The sequence below is a fragment of the Centruroides vittatus genome, unplaced genomic scaffold, assembly GCF_030686945.1.
Source record: "Centruroides vittatus isolate TY-2023 unplaced genomic scaffold, ASM3068694v2 scaffold_450, whole genome shotgun sequence".
Classification (NCBI taxonomy): Eukaryota; Metazoa; Arthropoda; class Arachnida; order Scorpiones; family Buthidae; genus Centruroides; species Centruroides vittatus.
In genome coordinates, this window is record NW_027122709.1 from 551139 (window position 1) to 569473 (window position 18335).

At 29.9% G+C, this 18335-nt stretch overlaps 1 protein-coding gene across 1 annotated transcript in view; it reads right to left on the bottom strand.

The window, feature by feature from the left end:
• Positions 1 to 18335, bottom strand: part of LOC136989237 (ubiquitin thioesterase OTUB1) — a 55553-nt gene that overhangs the window by 10493 nt on the left and 26725 nt on the right. Inside the window, exons 3-7 of the mRNA XM_067287344.1 lie at positions 17357 to 17455; positions 9733 to 9851; positions 9586 to 9670; positions 9417 to 9520; positions 2413 to 2503 (exon numbers count right to left, since the gene is read on the bottom strand). Coding sequence (XP_067143445.1) covers positions 2413 to 2503; positions 9417 to 9520; positions 9586 to 9670; positions 9733 to 9851; positions 17357 to 17455 — 498 coding nt within the window. The remainder of the gene's footprint in view (positions 1 to 2412; positions 2504 to 9416; positions 9521 to 9585; positions 9671 to 9732; positions 9852 to 17356; positions 17456 to 18335) is intronic.

The following is an 18335-nucleotide window of genomic DNA, read 5'->3' on the forward strand; positions in this document are numbered from 1 at the left end:
CACCCTAAACAGTAATTGATATCTGAACATCCTAAACACAACAGTAGACAAATGGCTCAAAGACTTGCAATTGAAGCAACTAAAACAGGTTTGGTACCAGAACAATGGTACACCATCTCATTCTTGTATAGATATGTGCAGTGGTTTCCAGAGTAGTTTGGCAACCATCAGATAGGGCAACATGGCCTTGTTCCATGGCCAATGCATACCCAGACTTAACTCCCTCTCTCCAGATTTTTTTCCTGTGGAGTCTACCTAAAAACATTGGTATACGATGCATATTCAGACACACAATATGATAGCCAAAATCATATGAGACTGCTGGTATACATCATATACCAATCTAGTTTCAGTTCACCAAGAACTGGAGAAATGCATAGGAGCGACCCAAGAAACAGTGACAACAGGAATTCTATATGCTATATGCTATTCATAAAGTCATGCTTGACCATTTACATCTTTTATTGTTACTGAAGGAGGCTGCTTTGAACATATTCTCAAACAAAATAAAGCTCACTTGTTCATATCAATTTCTGCAATGCTGTCTTCATTTTTTACAGTACGAGATTATCTGTGTTATGCTAAATCAGCTTAAATTGGTTCTCTCTGGTTACCTTTGGCTAGAACAAGCATGCTCTTTGTGCATACACTTATGTAATGCTGGAAAGATCTCTTTTGTCCCTGGATAAATGTTTAAGTAGATGGCTTGTATACTGTAAACATACAAATATTTTTGCATTTATAAGTTACTTATTATGCAGTTCACAAGCAGCATAATTCTAATTCTAGATAATAAACTATAAAAACTATATTATGATTGGTAGCTACATACATGCTTTATATAGCAATGTTTTTTATTTTATCTTTAAAGTACAAAATTTTACAAATCTAGAATAAATTTTAATATTGTCCATGGTTTTCAGTTAAGGTTAAATTTGCAATATTACAGTCTAAATTAATAGTAATTATTTAATTATTCAATGATTAAATAATTACCTGAAAGTGAATAATAAATTTTATTAATTGTTATTTATCATAATTACTATTAAATTATTCTTGGACAATTATAACATATTAATGACTGCTTATTAAATAAATATTAATTAATTACATATGCATAATTAAATAATTAACTAAAATTAACAAAATGGGAAGATACATTTAAATCATGACAGAAATAATTGAAATATGGCAATTTTTTTCTTTAACCACTCAGCAGTGAGGATGTATATATATGTCGAGGGTGATCATGTGGCAGCGGTGAGGGATGTATATATACGTTAAATTCTTTTGGAGGTATCGCCAAAAACTACCACAAAAAAAAATTCACATAAAAAATGAATTTTTTTTACTAGACATAACTGTTTACAAAATCTTTTTCCGAAACGATAATGAGAAAAAACATGTCAAAAAATACTTTAAAAATTTCCCACATTTATTCTCCACTACCTTGGAGTAGCACCATACCTGACTATCCCACGGTTGAAAGGTTAATCATTGAAATATATGCTTTTTTTACAGTAATTTAAGTATCCATTAAGTAATGCATATTCTCATTTTCAAAAAACTTGGATTATACATCAAAATTCAAATTGATTATTTACTTCAGTGTTTGGCCAATAATTGAAAATAGAATATATTACTTTCCTGGCTCTGTTATATAGTTTACAGAGGGAAAGTGTGTAGTGATCAGCAATGTTCCCTCTAAGCTGCGCAGCTTTGCACTGCTCAAATTGTTGCCGCACGAGAATTTATGTGCTGCGCAGGCGAGCATACACACTGATTTGAATCGATATTTACTTATTTCTCACTCTGTCTGCAACATGATTATTGCTACGTATATTTTGATTAAATACATTAAATCATTGACAAAAGATAATATTTTGTGCAAAAGTATGTTTTAAAATGAATTTTAATCTCTACTTTATAATTAGTTATTTTAATTTTTATAGGAAAAAATAAGATTTTATATATATATGCTCAGAAAAACTTTTTGCTCATAATCTGCTCAGCAAAATTTTTTTTTGCTCAGAAAAGTATATTTTCTGCTCATCTACCAAAAAAATTAGAGAAAACATTGGTGATCAGTCAAAAACAACACCCCCAAGATTTTAACAGGAACCTTGAAACATCAAATGTAAAAAAATTTGGGGGTTTTTTCTGTGTGTGTGGGTGGGTGGAGTGGATGACTTTCTTCACCCTCTTTGAAGTTTAATAACTCCTGAACTTTTTGTCAAAAATTTTTAAAATTTTGCAGAAAGGTTTGTGTATTAGGAGGATTGATGGTATTAAATTTTGATGGGGTTAATAAAAACTTCTATTGTACTGGGTTTTGTACAAAAAAAAAACATAATTATAAGAAGTGTGTTAATCTTGTCTATATAAAAATAAATAATTAAGATTAAACAATACCTGATGACAAAATTCCTTAACAGATCTATCTCCTTCTATGAAACTGGTAAAAAAAGTTTCTTCTTTTTGTAAATGTCCTGAAGTTATTAATCTGAAAATTCATTAAAACCTAATTATTTAAACTGTCTTATTTTATAATTATCCTTTAAAACTAAATTCCAAAATTTAATATGCATTAACTTTCTTATTAAAAATTTCAAATAATGAAAGAAATTATGAGTTTCTATTCATTGTTACTTACTTTCTTAAATAAGATACAAAAAAAAAAAAAAATTACTTTTACACTTGCAAAATATCAAAATTAAATAAAGTTTTTATACACAAAAAACACAAAGATGGATGCTGTTTGTCACCTGCACTTGTAGGATAACTAATGATGTCTTTTTAATTAATAGTGATGATATAAATAAGTAAAAGTACTATGCTAATACTTTTTGAATTTCTATGTAAATGATGAGAAAGCATAAAACAAATTTTTAAAATGATTTAAATCTCTAAACTAATTTAATCATAAAAATTAATTAAAATACTAAAAGATATATTGTAATATCAGTAAGAAAACAGAAAAATATTAATTATCCTTTCGAATAGTAGCTATTATTAATCTGTGATTTAATGAAATCTAGCCAGTTTAATGGAATCACAATAAAAGTAACTTCTGACAGAAACCAAATTAAAAGAATTTTTATTTTTATTTTTTATTAAACAGGTGATTAAAATTCTTTCTACTCAAATAAAACTTGAAGCTATTTTTGAAAAGCTGTTACAATTATTATTACAGTTTTTATACTCAAATGAATATAAATCTAAGATTTATAATCAAATTGCAAAAAATCTAAGAATAACATAATTAAAAAAAACACTGGCAAGGCTCTTGCTATACTTTCCTGGCACTGGAACATGAAGTTAAGGGAACTTGGAAAGTCAGATAATTTTCAGTTATACTATGACATAAAATTTAAGTTCTCTCACAAAAGACTATGGCCATACAAAAAGTGTTTAAATAGCAGAAGAAAGCAGAAGGGATGGGAAAAGAAAGAAGAAAGTGAAGAGATAAAAAGAAGAAAAAGGAAAAATCTCTCTAAGCCAGCGGTTCCCAGTGTGAACTGTGGGTGCCTGGCTTCCTCACAAGGGTGCCACAAAATATATAATTTTCATAATTTTACTTCCATTTTAAATTCAATGTGATAATATGCAACATCTATCAGACCTGGAACAAACCATTAACTCAGTAATAACTGTTTGTAGAAGCCTCTACAAATATTTACCAGATGGTGCTCTGCAATAATTTTCTTAATTGTTTTAGTAGTTTGTCGAACTTTCTCAGTACAGTGGGTGATCAGTTAATGAACAGTTCGGTTAATGAACAAATCGGATAACGAACACTTTTGCTAAAGATTTTTATGTTCGGACAACGAACACATGATAGGATAAAGAACACCTCACAGAACAAACACAAGAGGTGACGTAAAATAATGAATACCGATTGGTCTTCCCTTGTCTTCAGGCAACAATTCGAAACTTTTTGGACTGTGGGAGACGTCGACATCGATGCTCAACCCGGTGTATACTGATCGGATAGTATTCTTCTGAACTTTGAAACTCTCTCTTGTAATTCCAGCCTTTTATTTTTCTGACAGAAACAATTCTTTTATAGTATTTGAGAGGCTGTCAGGTGTGCACTTGTTAAGTTTTGTGTCAGTTTTTATTTTTGAGAGTATAATAGCAAAGGTAGAGAGTGGGCAGAATATGTCTGATGTTGCTGGGCAGTATGGCTTGAACAGGTCTACAGTAGGCTGCTATTCAATCTTATCTAAGAAAGATACTGTATAATCAAGAAGACTCAAAGGAGCTAAAGGAGTAACAAAAATCACATCTGAGAAATAAAGCTCATAATTGAACCTGAAACTGATCTGACGACAGAAGAACGCCAAGAACTCTTGAATGAAGAACACCAAGAAACTCAGTGAGATATGTTTTCTTCCAAAAAAGAGAATTAATGTCGATATTTGCGATTAAACATTTTTTTGAAGAAGTGGGAGGATGTCAGAACAACAGTCTTAGAATTGCATCCAAACCAGGTTGAAGTTAATAGGCTTGGGGGATCTCTACAATTACAATGCTATTAATTACTCTTAAAAATCCTGAAGAAGAGAGAAAAGCAATCGACATTGGACAGATTCTTTAACCCCCACAATTGGAAAAAACATGACTAATAAAATGCAAGATTGTGTATATGTAGTTTTATTATTAGATATAAATAAATGTAGTAAGAAAGTATATACTTTTTATTTTTTGTGGTCTCTGGAAGAATTAATCAAATTTCCATAATAACCTACGGTAAATCGATAATCAATTAACAAACAATTCAGACAGCAAACAAAGTCTCGGAATGGATTATGTTTGTCAACCGATCACCTACTGTACTTTGTGTTTGTATATAAATAGCTGTCGGTTTCATGTGATTTCAGCGTTGAATTAGTTTTCGGAGATTGTATCAACAGAATATTGTAATTAAGTCAAGTGAAGTTTTTGAAGTATTTCTTCTCGTATGTATTTTTAAAAATGAATCCGTTTTTACTAAACAGTAATAAGCATTGTGAGAGTGAAAGTAAAGAAAACACATTGTCAACCAGTGGAAAGATTGTAAAGAAGCGTAAATATTGAAAAAATGATAATAGTTATTTGGTTTTATGTTGACAGAAGTCAATGGTGAAGAGAGGCCTCAGTGTATAATATGTATGAAAGTTTTATCTAAAGTTTCTATCAAACAATTTAATAATAGTAATAATAATGTTAAAATAAGTAGAAAATAACTTAATAAGAAAAAATTAATCCCAGAGTGCATGCTACCAAGTAAGTTGAAATGCCATTTAGAAACCAATCAACTTAGCATGATTATTAAATCTCATGACTACTTTACTAGAAAGTTAAAAAAGATAAATCAATATAAAAGTAGTTTTTATAAGCAGGCATCAATACCAAACAATACTTTGTTACCATCTTACAAGGTGGCACATAGAACTGCAAAATGTAAAAAGCTGCATACCATCTCAGAAGAACTCTTTTCTACCAGCTGCTGTAGATATGGTGAACATTATGATCAGTGAGTCTGCTGGGAAGCAGCTTTCAAAAGTGCCTTTGTCCAATAACACCACCAGTTGCAGAGTACAGCACATAGCAGAGGACCTTAATGATCAGTTAATTGAAAAAATAAAAGCAAAGGAATTTGGGTGGCAGCTGGATGAAGACATATAATAATAATGATGCTCACTTGATTTGCTATGTACAGTTTATAGATAGTAATAACATTGTAAAGACCCCTTATGTAAAACTATCACTGCCGGTGCTAAGGCTCAAGACTTGTTCGAGATCCTTGAAATTTTTATATCCAAAATTAATTTGGAGTGAACCAAATATATTGGTATCTGTACTGACGGTGCTCGTTCTACGTCTGGTTGTTATGGAGGATTGCAAACACTTATTCGAAGCAAAGCCCCTGACGCACTGTGGACCAATTGCATTATTTGCAGGGAAACTGCATCAAAATATCCGAGTCCTATATTGAACCAGCCTTTAGAATATGTAGTGAATGTAGTAAACTTCATACAAACTAGGTCGACGAAAGAAAGATTTTTCAAAAATCTCGTCTTTGTTGTACTACAGCACTTCCCCGTGGTACTGTTTTGTATCATACATTTGAACTGTGACAGGAAATTTATATTTTTCTTAAAGAGGAAGACCACAAGTATGCCAAAAATTTTGTGAATGAAGATTGTTTAGTAAAGCTAGCATACTTATGTGATATTTTTGAAAAGCTGAATGCTCTGAATATCTCCTTACAGAGAAGCAACATGTACCTTTTAAAGTCAATTGAGAAAATTTCAGCTTTTATAAAAAAATTAAAACTATGGAAAAGAAAATTAAATGAAGATGGAGGAAAAGGATGTTCCCCTTGTTGCAACAGTTTTTGACCTCCAATGGAGTTGATTTTTCTCAAGGTATGAAATCTATTTTTGAAGAACATTTATCACAGCTTATCACCTGGTTTGAGAAATATTTTCAAAATGTTAAGATCAATAAATTTGCATGGATTCAAGATCCATTTAATGTCATGCTCCACTGCTGCTGCAGAAATCTTTTCTTCTGCTGCAGTATTGAATTGAGTTGTCTTGCGACAATATGTCGAAGACAAAATTTAGCAGCATGAAATTAACTGAATTTTGGATATCAGTAAAAGATGAATATCCTTTCTGAGTGGTAAAGTTCAGAGAATTCCATTTGCAATTTCTTATTTGTGCAAAGCTGGGTTTTCAGCTGTCGCTGTGATAAAAACTAAGTATTGTACGAAAATCGATGTAGAGAAGGAAATGAGGGTGGCTTTGTCCAGTTTGATTCCAAGATTTGAGTAAATGTGCTGTGATTAACAGGCTCATCCATCCTACTAATTATAATTAATTAAATTTGTTCAGTTACATTTCTTTTGTTATCTTAAATACATGTTTTATTTATTTTTACTTAATGTCCTAACTCTTTAATTAAAAAAACGATTGGCTATTTTGCAAATAGTACTTGTTAGAATTTGACACAGAGTACTTTGGGAAAACTTGGATTTAGCAAGGGTGCCGAAAATTGAAAAAGCTTGGAAACCACTGCTCTAAGCAGTATACATTTAGTTACCACTCTCTCTATGTTTAATGACGGCATGCAATTTTTAGGCCGCTAAGCTGTTACCCCCAAAGGGTCTAAAAGTTTTGTATTAAATATTTTAAAAGAAAAGTTAGTGTTAAGTGACTCTTAATGAAGGCTTAAAACTAATACATTAAACCAGAGTTACAGCTAGCAAGCCCTAAGAGGACCTAATCTAAACTAACCAGATGGAGAAAGAATAAAATTTAAATAGCAAGAAGTAATTTTGCTGAATTATGAGAAATTTCTCTATTAGAAGAATATATAATTTCCAAACATAGTAAGAAACATTAGTGCAAAGTTAAAACAGTATCCAATGTATTTTCTTATGAGATTTTATAAAAAAGATAATTTTTATATTATTAGTTATTATAAAAAGGCAAAAGACCGAATTCTGAGGATAGAGACAAGTTGCTAAAAAATTGTAAATGCAGATAATGAGTAAAATTTTTATTAAGTCTGACTCTACTTGAGATATGACAACCCCTCTGCTCCCATTAAACTACCAAAATTCAACAGCATCAATGCTCCATATAGAAATAACCTTGCCAAGTTTAAAAACTTTTGTTCATCCATAATGAGTTATAATGCAAAATAGATGTTGACACAGAATTTTGTAAGGGTTTTTTTCTCTCCCCCTTACATTTTTGGGATCTTTAATGTCAAAACATAGAGGAACATAGAGAAAATAGCTTTGATTACCGAGGGAATCAAAATGTAACCAATCAGAAATTTTTGTTATGTATATTCTATAATAGCCAGGAAGTAAAAATGATTAAAATAGAAAATGGTAAAAGAATGATAAGTAAAGTTAAAATTATAAGGGTTTACAGATATTTACAAAACTGGAAAAAGATGATAAATAAAATTTAAAACTTTTAGAAATAAAATCTTTATACTATAAGACATCTATAAAATATTTTCTATTTGTTTTATATATATAATAATGTTTCATTATAATAAATATCTATAAAAATAAGCACATGGTAAAACTAATATCAGTTATACACAGTATAATCTTACCTCATATAAACTACAAGAATCTTTAGTTAATTAACAAGTAAAAATTATACTCTTTCCATTTCCGACTTCGAGGATTCTATGAGCCAAAACAAGACAAACAAATAGCAAGGAACAACAATTATTTTATTAATTTATCCATATGCATTTCGCCATCTAGGCCTCATCAGTGGATACATCAGGATGTTATTCGTTGATTACGTTTTATACCCAACAGCCGTTCCCAGCATGCATCAACAATCAATCCAGCATTCAAATTAAGTAAATTTACATGTTCGGCGATACAGAAATGTTCTACAATTTTTCTTTCTAAGTTATTTTCTATTCTATACAAAATTTTAGTATTTTTTATATTTATATTACAATTAAATTTTTGGCAATGTAAAAACCATGCTGATTCCGTTCTTCTCAGTCTAATGGCTGCCTCATGTTCCCTTACTCTCAACTCCAATCTTCTTCCGGTTTCTCCAATGTAATAGTTTGGATTTCCACATGTACATGACATCCTATATACGACACCGGCGATTTTAAATTGGTCTCTGGGCGAATTTTCACTGTTCATTATACTAATGATGTTAGACATCTTATTCTTTTGCTCGTCAACAAGAATAAAGATGTCTTAACATAATTAGTATAATGAACAGTGAAAATTCGCCCAGAGACCAATTTAAAATCGCCGGTGTCGTATATAGGATGTCATGTACATGTGGAAATCCAAACTATTACATTGGAGAAACCGGAAGAAGATTGGAGTTGAGAGTAAGGGAACATGAGGCAGCCATTAGACTGAGAAGAACGGAATCAGCATGGTTTTTACATTGCCAAAAATTTAATTGTAATATAAATATAAAAAATACTAAAATTTTGTATAGAATAGAAAATAACTTAGAAAGAAAAATTGTAGAACATTTCTGTATCGCCGAACATGTAAATTTACTTAATTTGAATGCTGGATTGATTGTTGATGCATGCTGGGAACGGCTGTTGGGTATAAAACGTAATCAACGAATAACATCCTGATGTATCCACTGATGAGGCCTAGATGGCGAAATGCATATGGATAAATTAATAAAATAATTGTTGTTCCTTGCTATTTGTTTGTCTTGTTTGGCTCATAGAATCTCGAATCGGAAATGAAAATTTAAAACTTTTAGAAATAAAATCTTTATACTATAAGACATCTATAAAATATTTTCTATTTGTTTTATATATATAATAATGTTTCATTATAATAAATATCTATAAAAATAAGCACATGGTAAAACTAATATCAGTTATACACAGTATAATCTTACCTCATATAAACTACAATGTAATCGGAATAGCCTTGATTATTGAATGTTTCCAATAAATCTTCTAAAGTCATTTGCTTATCTATTTTCTTCAGAACTTCCATAAACTAAAAGAAATATATTTATCATAAGTATAAATTTAAAGCTATTTAAAAAATTCATAATCTCTTACAGTATCATAAAAGTCTTCAATGGTAAACTGTGGAAACCCAAGAGCTACTAAATTATCCTTGCTTTTACTTGCAATTTCACAGAACCTATAGAAAAAAAATTCATTAATATTGGGAATTTCAAAATAATAGCAGATGATATAGTGTACCTATTGTATTCTTGTCTGTCATTGAGCAAACTTTCTAGATAAGCAAAGCTGAATGCTCTAAAGAAACAGTTCCCATCAGGACGAGTCCTTCGAATATTTTTGTATTTAGTTTGAAGATCCTTCAAAATAAATAATAATCAAATTTATTTTACATCAGAATTACATCTATTTGACTTTATTCAATTTCATTTTGTAATAAATGGACTCAAAGAAAAATTTTTTAAATGTAAAGCAAAAATAGTGAGAAAGAATATTTAAAATACGTTTTTCTAATTAATTCTTCAGTAAAGAGAATTTTGTTAACTAGAAATGAACATTTTAAAAATGCAACTATTTTTAACTTATTTCATGACGACAAAGTATGTCAATAATATACAAATACAATTTAGCTTTGTATCATTTTTATTTGAATAAGTTCTTCTTAGCTCATTTATTGTAATGAACCATATATTGAGTTGAATTATAAACATTGTCATTTTTTTAAACTGTCATTTTCATGCTTTGGCATAACTTTGTAATATACCAATCAGCTCAAGTGCTAGTTTATTAATTACGTAGTTTTAATAATTTTTATAATAGTTTTTGATTATTTTTAAAAAGTTAGCTCATTACTATCAATGAAAACAAACCTCTCATTATATTAGTTAAGGCGTCTAATGTTATATAAATTAAAAAAAAATAATGCTACTGTTATTGTGACAAACAATGTATGTAGTGTGTATGGTATGGTAGCAAAGCTGTATCAGAAAATGTCAGCATTGGATAGTGGGCCAGATTTAACAAAAAAGTGGGACAAAATACCAAAAGTCGACGTCCTAGAAATCAATTTTTATAAGCCAATCAATACTACTTAAGATGACACTTCAGTCAAGTTGGTTTTGTAAGACCCTTTTTGTCTATTTAATTTGGTACCCCTGAATTTTAGGTATTTATCAAAAAGTAAAACTGTTGATAAAGTGTGTAAAAGTTATGTATAGGAATTTTTAATAAGAGTGTTTTATAATAATTTCAGTTTCAAGTATGGCAAATAGGTTACAGAATGCAAAAATCTTTCTCTCTCATAAAAACCAACATTTCTTTCTAATTATATTAAATACGGCATCACATGTAACATGTCAGTACATTCCTTAATATAAAAAAATTAGCACAATTGAGCACTGTCAAATTTATATATTTTAATTTCTTAAAGGTTTATTGAGTAAATTTTTTAATGTTTAGCTGCTTGAATTTGCTTGCTGACTGCCAGCCTTGATTTGAAACTAGGTAGCAGTGTTGCCAATGTTTTTAGCTTTTGTAGCCAAAACCTTTCTAAAAAGTAACCCAAAAGTAGCCAACTAAAAAAAAAATTCATTTTTAATAACCTGAGATTTCACAATAAAATAAAAAAAAAAAACACCGTTTGTTTCCTAGGCTAGTGGCCCAAGCTACTAGGGTAACGTTTGCCCTTTATTTGTCTGAATTTTTTTTTAAATCCCCACATTAGATTTTGATGATTTTGGTGTCAAAATGCTCAGTAGAACCCTGGCATGTGCATAAATTACATTTTGAAAAATATAATTAACTCTGAGAAAAGATATATTCAAAAAACAAAAGTGTCAACCTTTGCATATTTGACACTTAATAACAAAAAAGTATTTTGACAGTTTAGTGCACTGTGTTTTGCAATATAAAGCTAGACAGTTGCTTGATATTTTTCCAGAGTTTGGTGAATTTCGGTCTAACTACAGAAAAGTTATCCAAGTTCTAAAAAAAGGAACCAGATTTACATCCCTCATCCCCACTAGATGACACCATGTTACCTAGCTCTAATAGCGGGAAGCTTCTGGAACAATGTGGACTTCATCATGTTTTTCAAGATGTGGACTTTTTGATTTCATTTTTGTACTAAAATACAGTCAATTCCATTTAATTGGGTCACCAGTTAATTGGGACAGCCACTTTTTTTTGGCCAAATCTCAAAGAACAGAAACCAAACTAATAAACTAATATATAATTTAAACACTTAATTGTGGGACAGTAGCAGAAAAGGAATTTAACAATTTTCGATATATTTTATGGATCTTCTGAAAGTATGTCAATTCTACATACACTAATGTCGTGTAGGCCTAATGGTTGGTGGAGACAAAGCAATTTTGTCTTTGCTCAAGCAGTTCAGTTTTTCTGGAGGGGATCAGCATAGCGAGATGTATCACACCAGGACACAACAAGTAAAACGGCAAGGCCGTATTTGGGACCATGTCTTGGAGACTCACTACTAAGCGGGATCACGGAGCGTCTCGTTCTCATTCTCCAATCGTCTTTGGTATTGCTGGTTTTGAGCGCAATCATTCAAACTTCGCCGGCCACAACCACAAGGTCATCCACAATGCATTTTCAGTGAAATTAACCTATCTAATGTTGAAATTTCTCTCCATTGCATGACGTCTCAGGTTGAATTTTTGTCAATGTGAAAATTTCCCATTTTTGAAAAAATTAATGGTGGCTATTGTATTGTTCGAAATTATTTTTTTTATTTTGCACAAACGAAATATATATATTAATAAATGTAAAAAGAATAAATTATTATATTTTGGAAGTTAGTTTTAATATAAAATTATAAAGACACACCATCTAGTTTCAAAAACGTTCTGATGATGAAACAAGATATCTCTAGTCAATCGCTCAAGGTTAGCACATGGTGACCAGAAATATGTGGGAAATAACATGGGACAGGTAAATGGGTTTTTTTCAAAGATTTGTTTGTCAAAATTTGATTTGCAACATTCGCCCTTCGAACTTCCCAATGCATGTGTTTGTCAAAATTCGATTTCACAATATTCGTATTTCCAACTTCTCAACCAGCAACACATACGCAAATCTTGCACTACTGCCTGTTTGTAGAGAGTGTCGCCATTTTGTATTTTATTTTGTCTCGATTCTCGGTCTCCTGACTACCTACAAGTCTGGTTTTTTTTATACGTGCATGATTTGGACACCTAATACTTTGGGCCAAATTTCAACTCCTGACATGTACTCCTTCATACCTCTAAGCTGGTAACACATCAGGCAGTATGATGTTATAAACAAGACATAGTCTTGTCAATTGAGATCAGATGTAAATACACCAACAACTGCTGTAAATGATCGGGCTAAATTTTGGATATATGATTATAGATTAGAAATAAATTTGGCACTAGAATAGATGTTACGCTCTTCATTTCATATCAAGACAAAAACATTTGTACAAACATATTTGGTGTTTACTGTTTTATAATTATTTTCTTTAAAAATAAATATTAAATTTATGTAAAAATAAACTTATATTAGTTGAGCTACTGACTCTACTCTGAATTGGACCAGCTCAACTCCTACCTCTCGTCCCATCCAAAAATTTCAACTTTTATGTAACTATTTCGAATATAAGTTTTTTAGTCGTGTCAAGCAACTCACAGGACATTATGTTTCAGACAGTTCCCTCAGCTGAGACTGGACAAAATCTCAAACATGGCTACTTTTAACAAATGACTCCAATTTAACCAAGACTTTTCCTGCTTAAATGCCATATGTTTTTATTTTTTATTATTCTTTTATTTCTTATTTTTTAGTTTAATTTACTTTAATTTCTTTATTACACTTTTCTTTTTTATCTGTACTTTTCATCACATTTTTTTCTTTTCTCAACAATAAATCACTTATAATCTTTCATCTGTGACATATTACTGCTCAAACTGCTCGTCCAGGCTAATTACATTGATAAACATCCTCTCAAGTTTCTGGATGTCACTTATTTAGTTAATTCTCTTATAAAATGTGGAAGAATTGTTTTTAAGAATCTGAAATCAAGAGAAGATTTGCTTCATTCTGATTCCTGGAAAATGCCAAATTTTTCCAATTCCTGATTCCAATTAATTGTCCCACCACATCAGGAAACTCATGCCGATTGTTTCGTATTGTTCCCAGCATGCTAATTTTCAACACTCATACATAATTTAGTTATGAGAGAGATGTAAAAAAACTGTCACATGTAATGTTAATACCCGAATAGATATAATTGTTGACATGTTTTATGATAACATGCTGCACCAATGATATTTCTCCAGGATGTGACTCATCTTTACTAAGGTAAGAAAAACCAATTAGAAAATATTAAGATCTGTGGTCCACCGCCCAGTGATTACTGTAGGGACTGGACGTTTTCAACTAGAATGAATAAAGATATTTGATAGAAAACTTGCCAAGTGTCTTTGGAAAACACACAACGCTAGTGTTTACTAAGTTTAAATAGAAAATATCAATTTCCCATCAGGCAGAATCCTGAACTTGATGCCTAATTTGTTGGGTTTATTTGGTATATATTGAATAAAAGAAGTGTCATTTGTATCAAAACAAGTGTTCATAAACAACAACAGATTCACTTGGAACGAAGCATTTCATGTAGTATGTACGGACAAAATAAGATGTATTCACCTTAGCATTATAAAATTTTTGGTTAATTTTTTCATATATGTATACACTTAGAATCACACACACAACAAATAATGTTAAGGATATTCTCAATTATTGAAAAAACATCATTTTAAAAATATATTCATAAAATTTTTTGCCAGAAATCAATAAATACAAGTACAGGTCAAAATGGCCTGTATGGCAGTTCTTGTGTTAGAATATAATGTTGCAATATACCCCTACAAATGAAAATTCAGAAAGATAATGAAAACAAAGAATGTGGAAGTAACTAATAAATGTATTTACTTTAGATTGTTTTTATACTTTAATTATATACTGTTTACATTCTCTATTGCAGAATTCATACTGGTTGCATTAGTGAAGTAATATTCAATGATAACTTAGTATTTTTTAAGTAATTTATAAATGCAGAGCTTGACTATCAGAATTAAACATAATAATCTTCATGGGATTGAAAATTTGCTTTGAAATTAAATAAAAATGTTATAAAAAAATAAATATAGTCACTTAATTTTTGTAATAGAACCTTTGAAAATGCATTTTGAAATTTTATTCCATTTTACATTGCTGCTGACCCATTGTGCATTGGTTGAAAAAATTTAAGAATAGAAATTGTAAAAGCCTTAAATTCTAATATTATTGTTAATTGTCTACTTGGACTTTACTTATTAATAGGACTTTATACTGGTGTTTAAAGATTGGCACAGTAAGGAGAGTTAGTTCAGGAAAGAACAAAATTTTGTTCTTTCCTGAACTAACTCTCATTACTGTGCCAATCAGGCTAGAATCAGGCTTATGAATAGGCAGCTTCCTGTTTCGTCTATCATGCTGTGTATACATTTGTTTAAAAATTACTTTTTTAGGTATTTTTGAAATGTCGGTTAAGTGTTGTTTGCCTCAGTGCCAATGATAAAAAAATATCCAAGTTAGAAATTTCATAAATTTCCGGATGATCTAATAGGAAAAAAGAATGGGAAGTAGATAAAAACTGGGAAGAAATTATTTTCAAATCTGTAACAGGCAAAATTATAAGGACAATTAATTTTGAATAGTTCAAAGTAATAATACTCTACAAATGTAAATATATTTTTAATGAACAATTGAAAAAGTTATTACACCTCACCTGGTATTAGAACAGCCAATCATTTTAATAAGTTTCAAAACACCTTTCTCTAGAAAAAAGAATGAAAGGTATTTTGAAACTCACTGTGCATACAATCATTTTAAACTTTTGAAATCTTAACAGTTTATGTTTTAAACACTAATAACACAATGCCAAGAAATAGTAGACTTTTAGAGGCTGAAATTCAAAATATATATAAATTACAAGGTGCTGAAAAGTTTCATACAAATAACTACAATAATTAATCATTTTAAAACTGCTGTGGCCAATGTATAGACAATATATTTCAAGAAAATTATGGAAAATGGAGAGAAGTGAACTTAAGAAAAAATTAACTGATAGAGATAAACAAAAGGTTTTCTTCCTTACAAAACAGCAAGTAAATTAGCAGCCATCTACTAGAGAGGTAGCTGCTAATTTACCAAAATCTGTGTCCCATCAGACAATGTGGTGGTGTGTTCATGATAACATAAAATACTGAAAAATGAAAGTGATACCTAATTTGATACCTGTCCACAAGCAACAAATAGGCTAAATCTGTCCTGAGCTGGCCCAAGGAGTGGGAAAAAGTTGTTTTCTCTAATGAAAAAAGTAGAATTTAGATGAACCAGATGGTTATGGATAATATTGGCATAATGTGAAAAAAGAAGCCGAAGTTAGAATGAGTAGTCAGTTAGGAAGTGGCAATGTAATGATTTGGGACGCTTTGGATTCAAAGGGAAAACTGATATTTTTTCATTTTTGATGAAAAAAATGACTTCTTTGAAATATCAGAATATGTTAAAAAATAATTTAAATGCATTTGGACCTTTAATTAATAGAAGTAATTGGATATTTCAACAAGACAATGCTCCACTCCGAGCATTAAAATCAACTAACAGTAAGATCTGGTTTGTTAATAAAAACAAAAAAAGTATTAGACTGGCCTTCTAGAAACCTAGATCTTAGTCCAACAGAAAATTTATAGAGTATAATGACAAAAATAGTATATGGTCAAAACAAGCATTATCATCAACCGGTTAAAATTAGCAATTATGGATGCTTGAAAAAATATTGAAGTGAAACAATTGTGTAACTTGATTCAGACTGTCTAAATAGAGTGATGTTATTCAAATGAAAGGAGGTCCAACTAAATATTAAACGATATAAATTTTGCCAAAAATATGATATTCTTATAATTATGTTAAATTTAAAAATGCAGTTAATTTCAAAAACAATTTAATAGTATTTGAATCATCATCAAACATTAATGACAATGATTTTTAACATTGTTTTTTGCTAATTATTACGTATCTAAAATTCCAAAAGTATATTAAAATTGAAGTTGAGTAAAACTAAATTGTTGTCCTCATAGTTGTTACAAGAATGAAAACTAAAGCCAACAACAGTAAAGCATCAGTTTATACTTATTAATTTAAGCTTGTGCACCTTTCTAAAAGTTCTGCCGTTGTCCCTGCTGTCTTGTCCACTAATTAGTTTAATTTATTTTGTAATTCAGCAACTGTTACATTTTTTAAGTCCATGTTTTTATAAGTAGATTAAAACTTCCCATTCTGTTTCCATTGTTTACTCACTACCAGAAGTTAAGTATACATCAAGCTGACACTAGTGCCGCAAGTGATTACATTTAAACCGTGCATGCGCCAATACATCAAATGTAAGTTACACTCTGTTTTAATATATATTAAAATCTGATAATCTGGATAACAACAAACACACAAAATAAGAAACAAAAAATTAAAGAAGAGAGCATTTTTCAAATGTATAGGCTACTTTTACAAATGCAAATTAAAAACTTGCTGAGGTTAAATATAAAAGTTCTCATTTTAATTTCATCTCTAATTGTTCAAATGTCTTAAGGAAAGTTAAGAATGTTTATCAAAATAATTCTGATTTTAATTAAAATTTCTTGGTATCAGGATCATGTAATTCCCATAAATGTCTTAATTCCTTCTATTTTTATATATATTACTATTGATGACAAAATATAATCAATATTTATTTTGTATCATTGTAAACAATAATATAATCAAGTTTACAAAATACAGCACTTACTTTTAGTTTCTCTAGATAAACATCATCATCCTTAGCATATTCTTTGCTCAATGACAACAGTGAGCATTTTGGTCCAATTAGTGGAATTGATTCTGCAATCTAAATATATATAATTAATTAACTTAGGTCCTTTCAATAATAATAATAATAAAGATAAAAATTATGAAGAGAGAATATTCTTCTCTTTTAATAATTTATACACACAAACAAATCAATCTATCTTTGTATACTGTATCAAACTCAAAAGAAGAATTTTAAAAATAAAATTACTCTTAAAGCTGAAACTACTAAATAAGTGATGACAAACTGATCTTTCATACATTTCCAGCAGTAACAGCATTACAAAAGCATTTTCTTTTACAATGCTGTCACTGCTGGAAACATATGAAAGGTCAGTTTATCATCACTTAAAAGAATTTTATATATTTGAAGGCCCTGTACCACATTGCTATTTTTAGAAGCTCCTTAACACAAAACATACACAATCTAACAAATTATTTATATTCTAAGTACAGTAATACCCTGAGTTAGGTAACACGTGACTTACGTATATTCACAGTTATGTAAAATGTAAATTTCAAAAAATTGGAAAAAATCTGAATAGAGTAACATGAAATTTTACAAAGAATTATCAGTGTTGCTAGCTGAGTTTTGTTGAGTTGGCAATGCTGATCTTCTCTCAGAACAGACTTGCATTAAGAAAAATTCACACTGACTGAAACTGCATTCACCAAGAGTTACCTATATTTTACTCTTTCAATTTTCTGTAATCCAATCATTAGATTACATTCTAAACCATCAATCCTGTCAAAAATACTTTATTCTTAACTAATTTTTTCCTTCTAGTTATCAGTTTCCTTTTAATTTTGACAGTATATCTTGATTGTTTCTTCACTGTAGAAAAACACCTCATCTACAAGAAATCAAACAAATGATCTGAAATCAACAGAACTAAAAAAAATTCCTAACATCAATTACA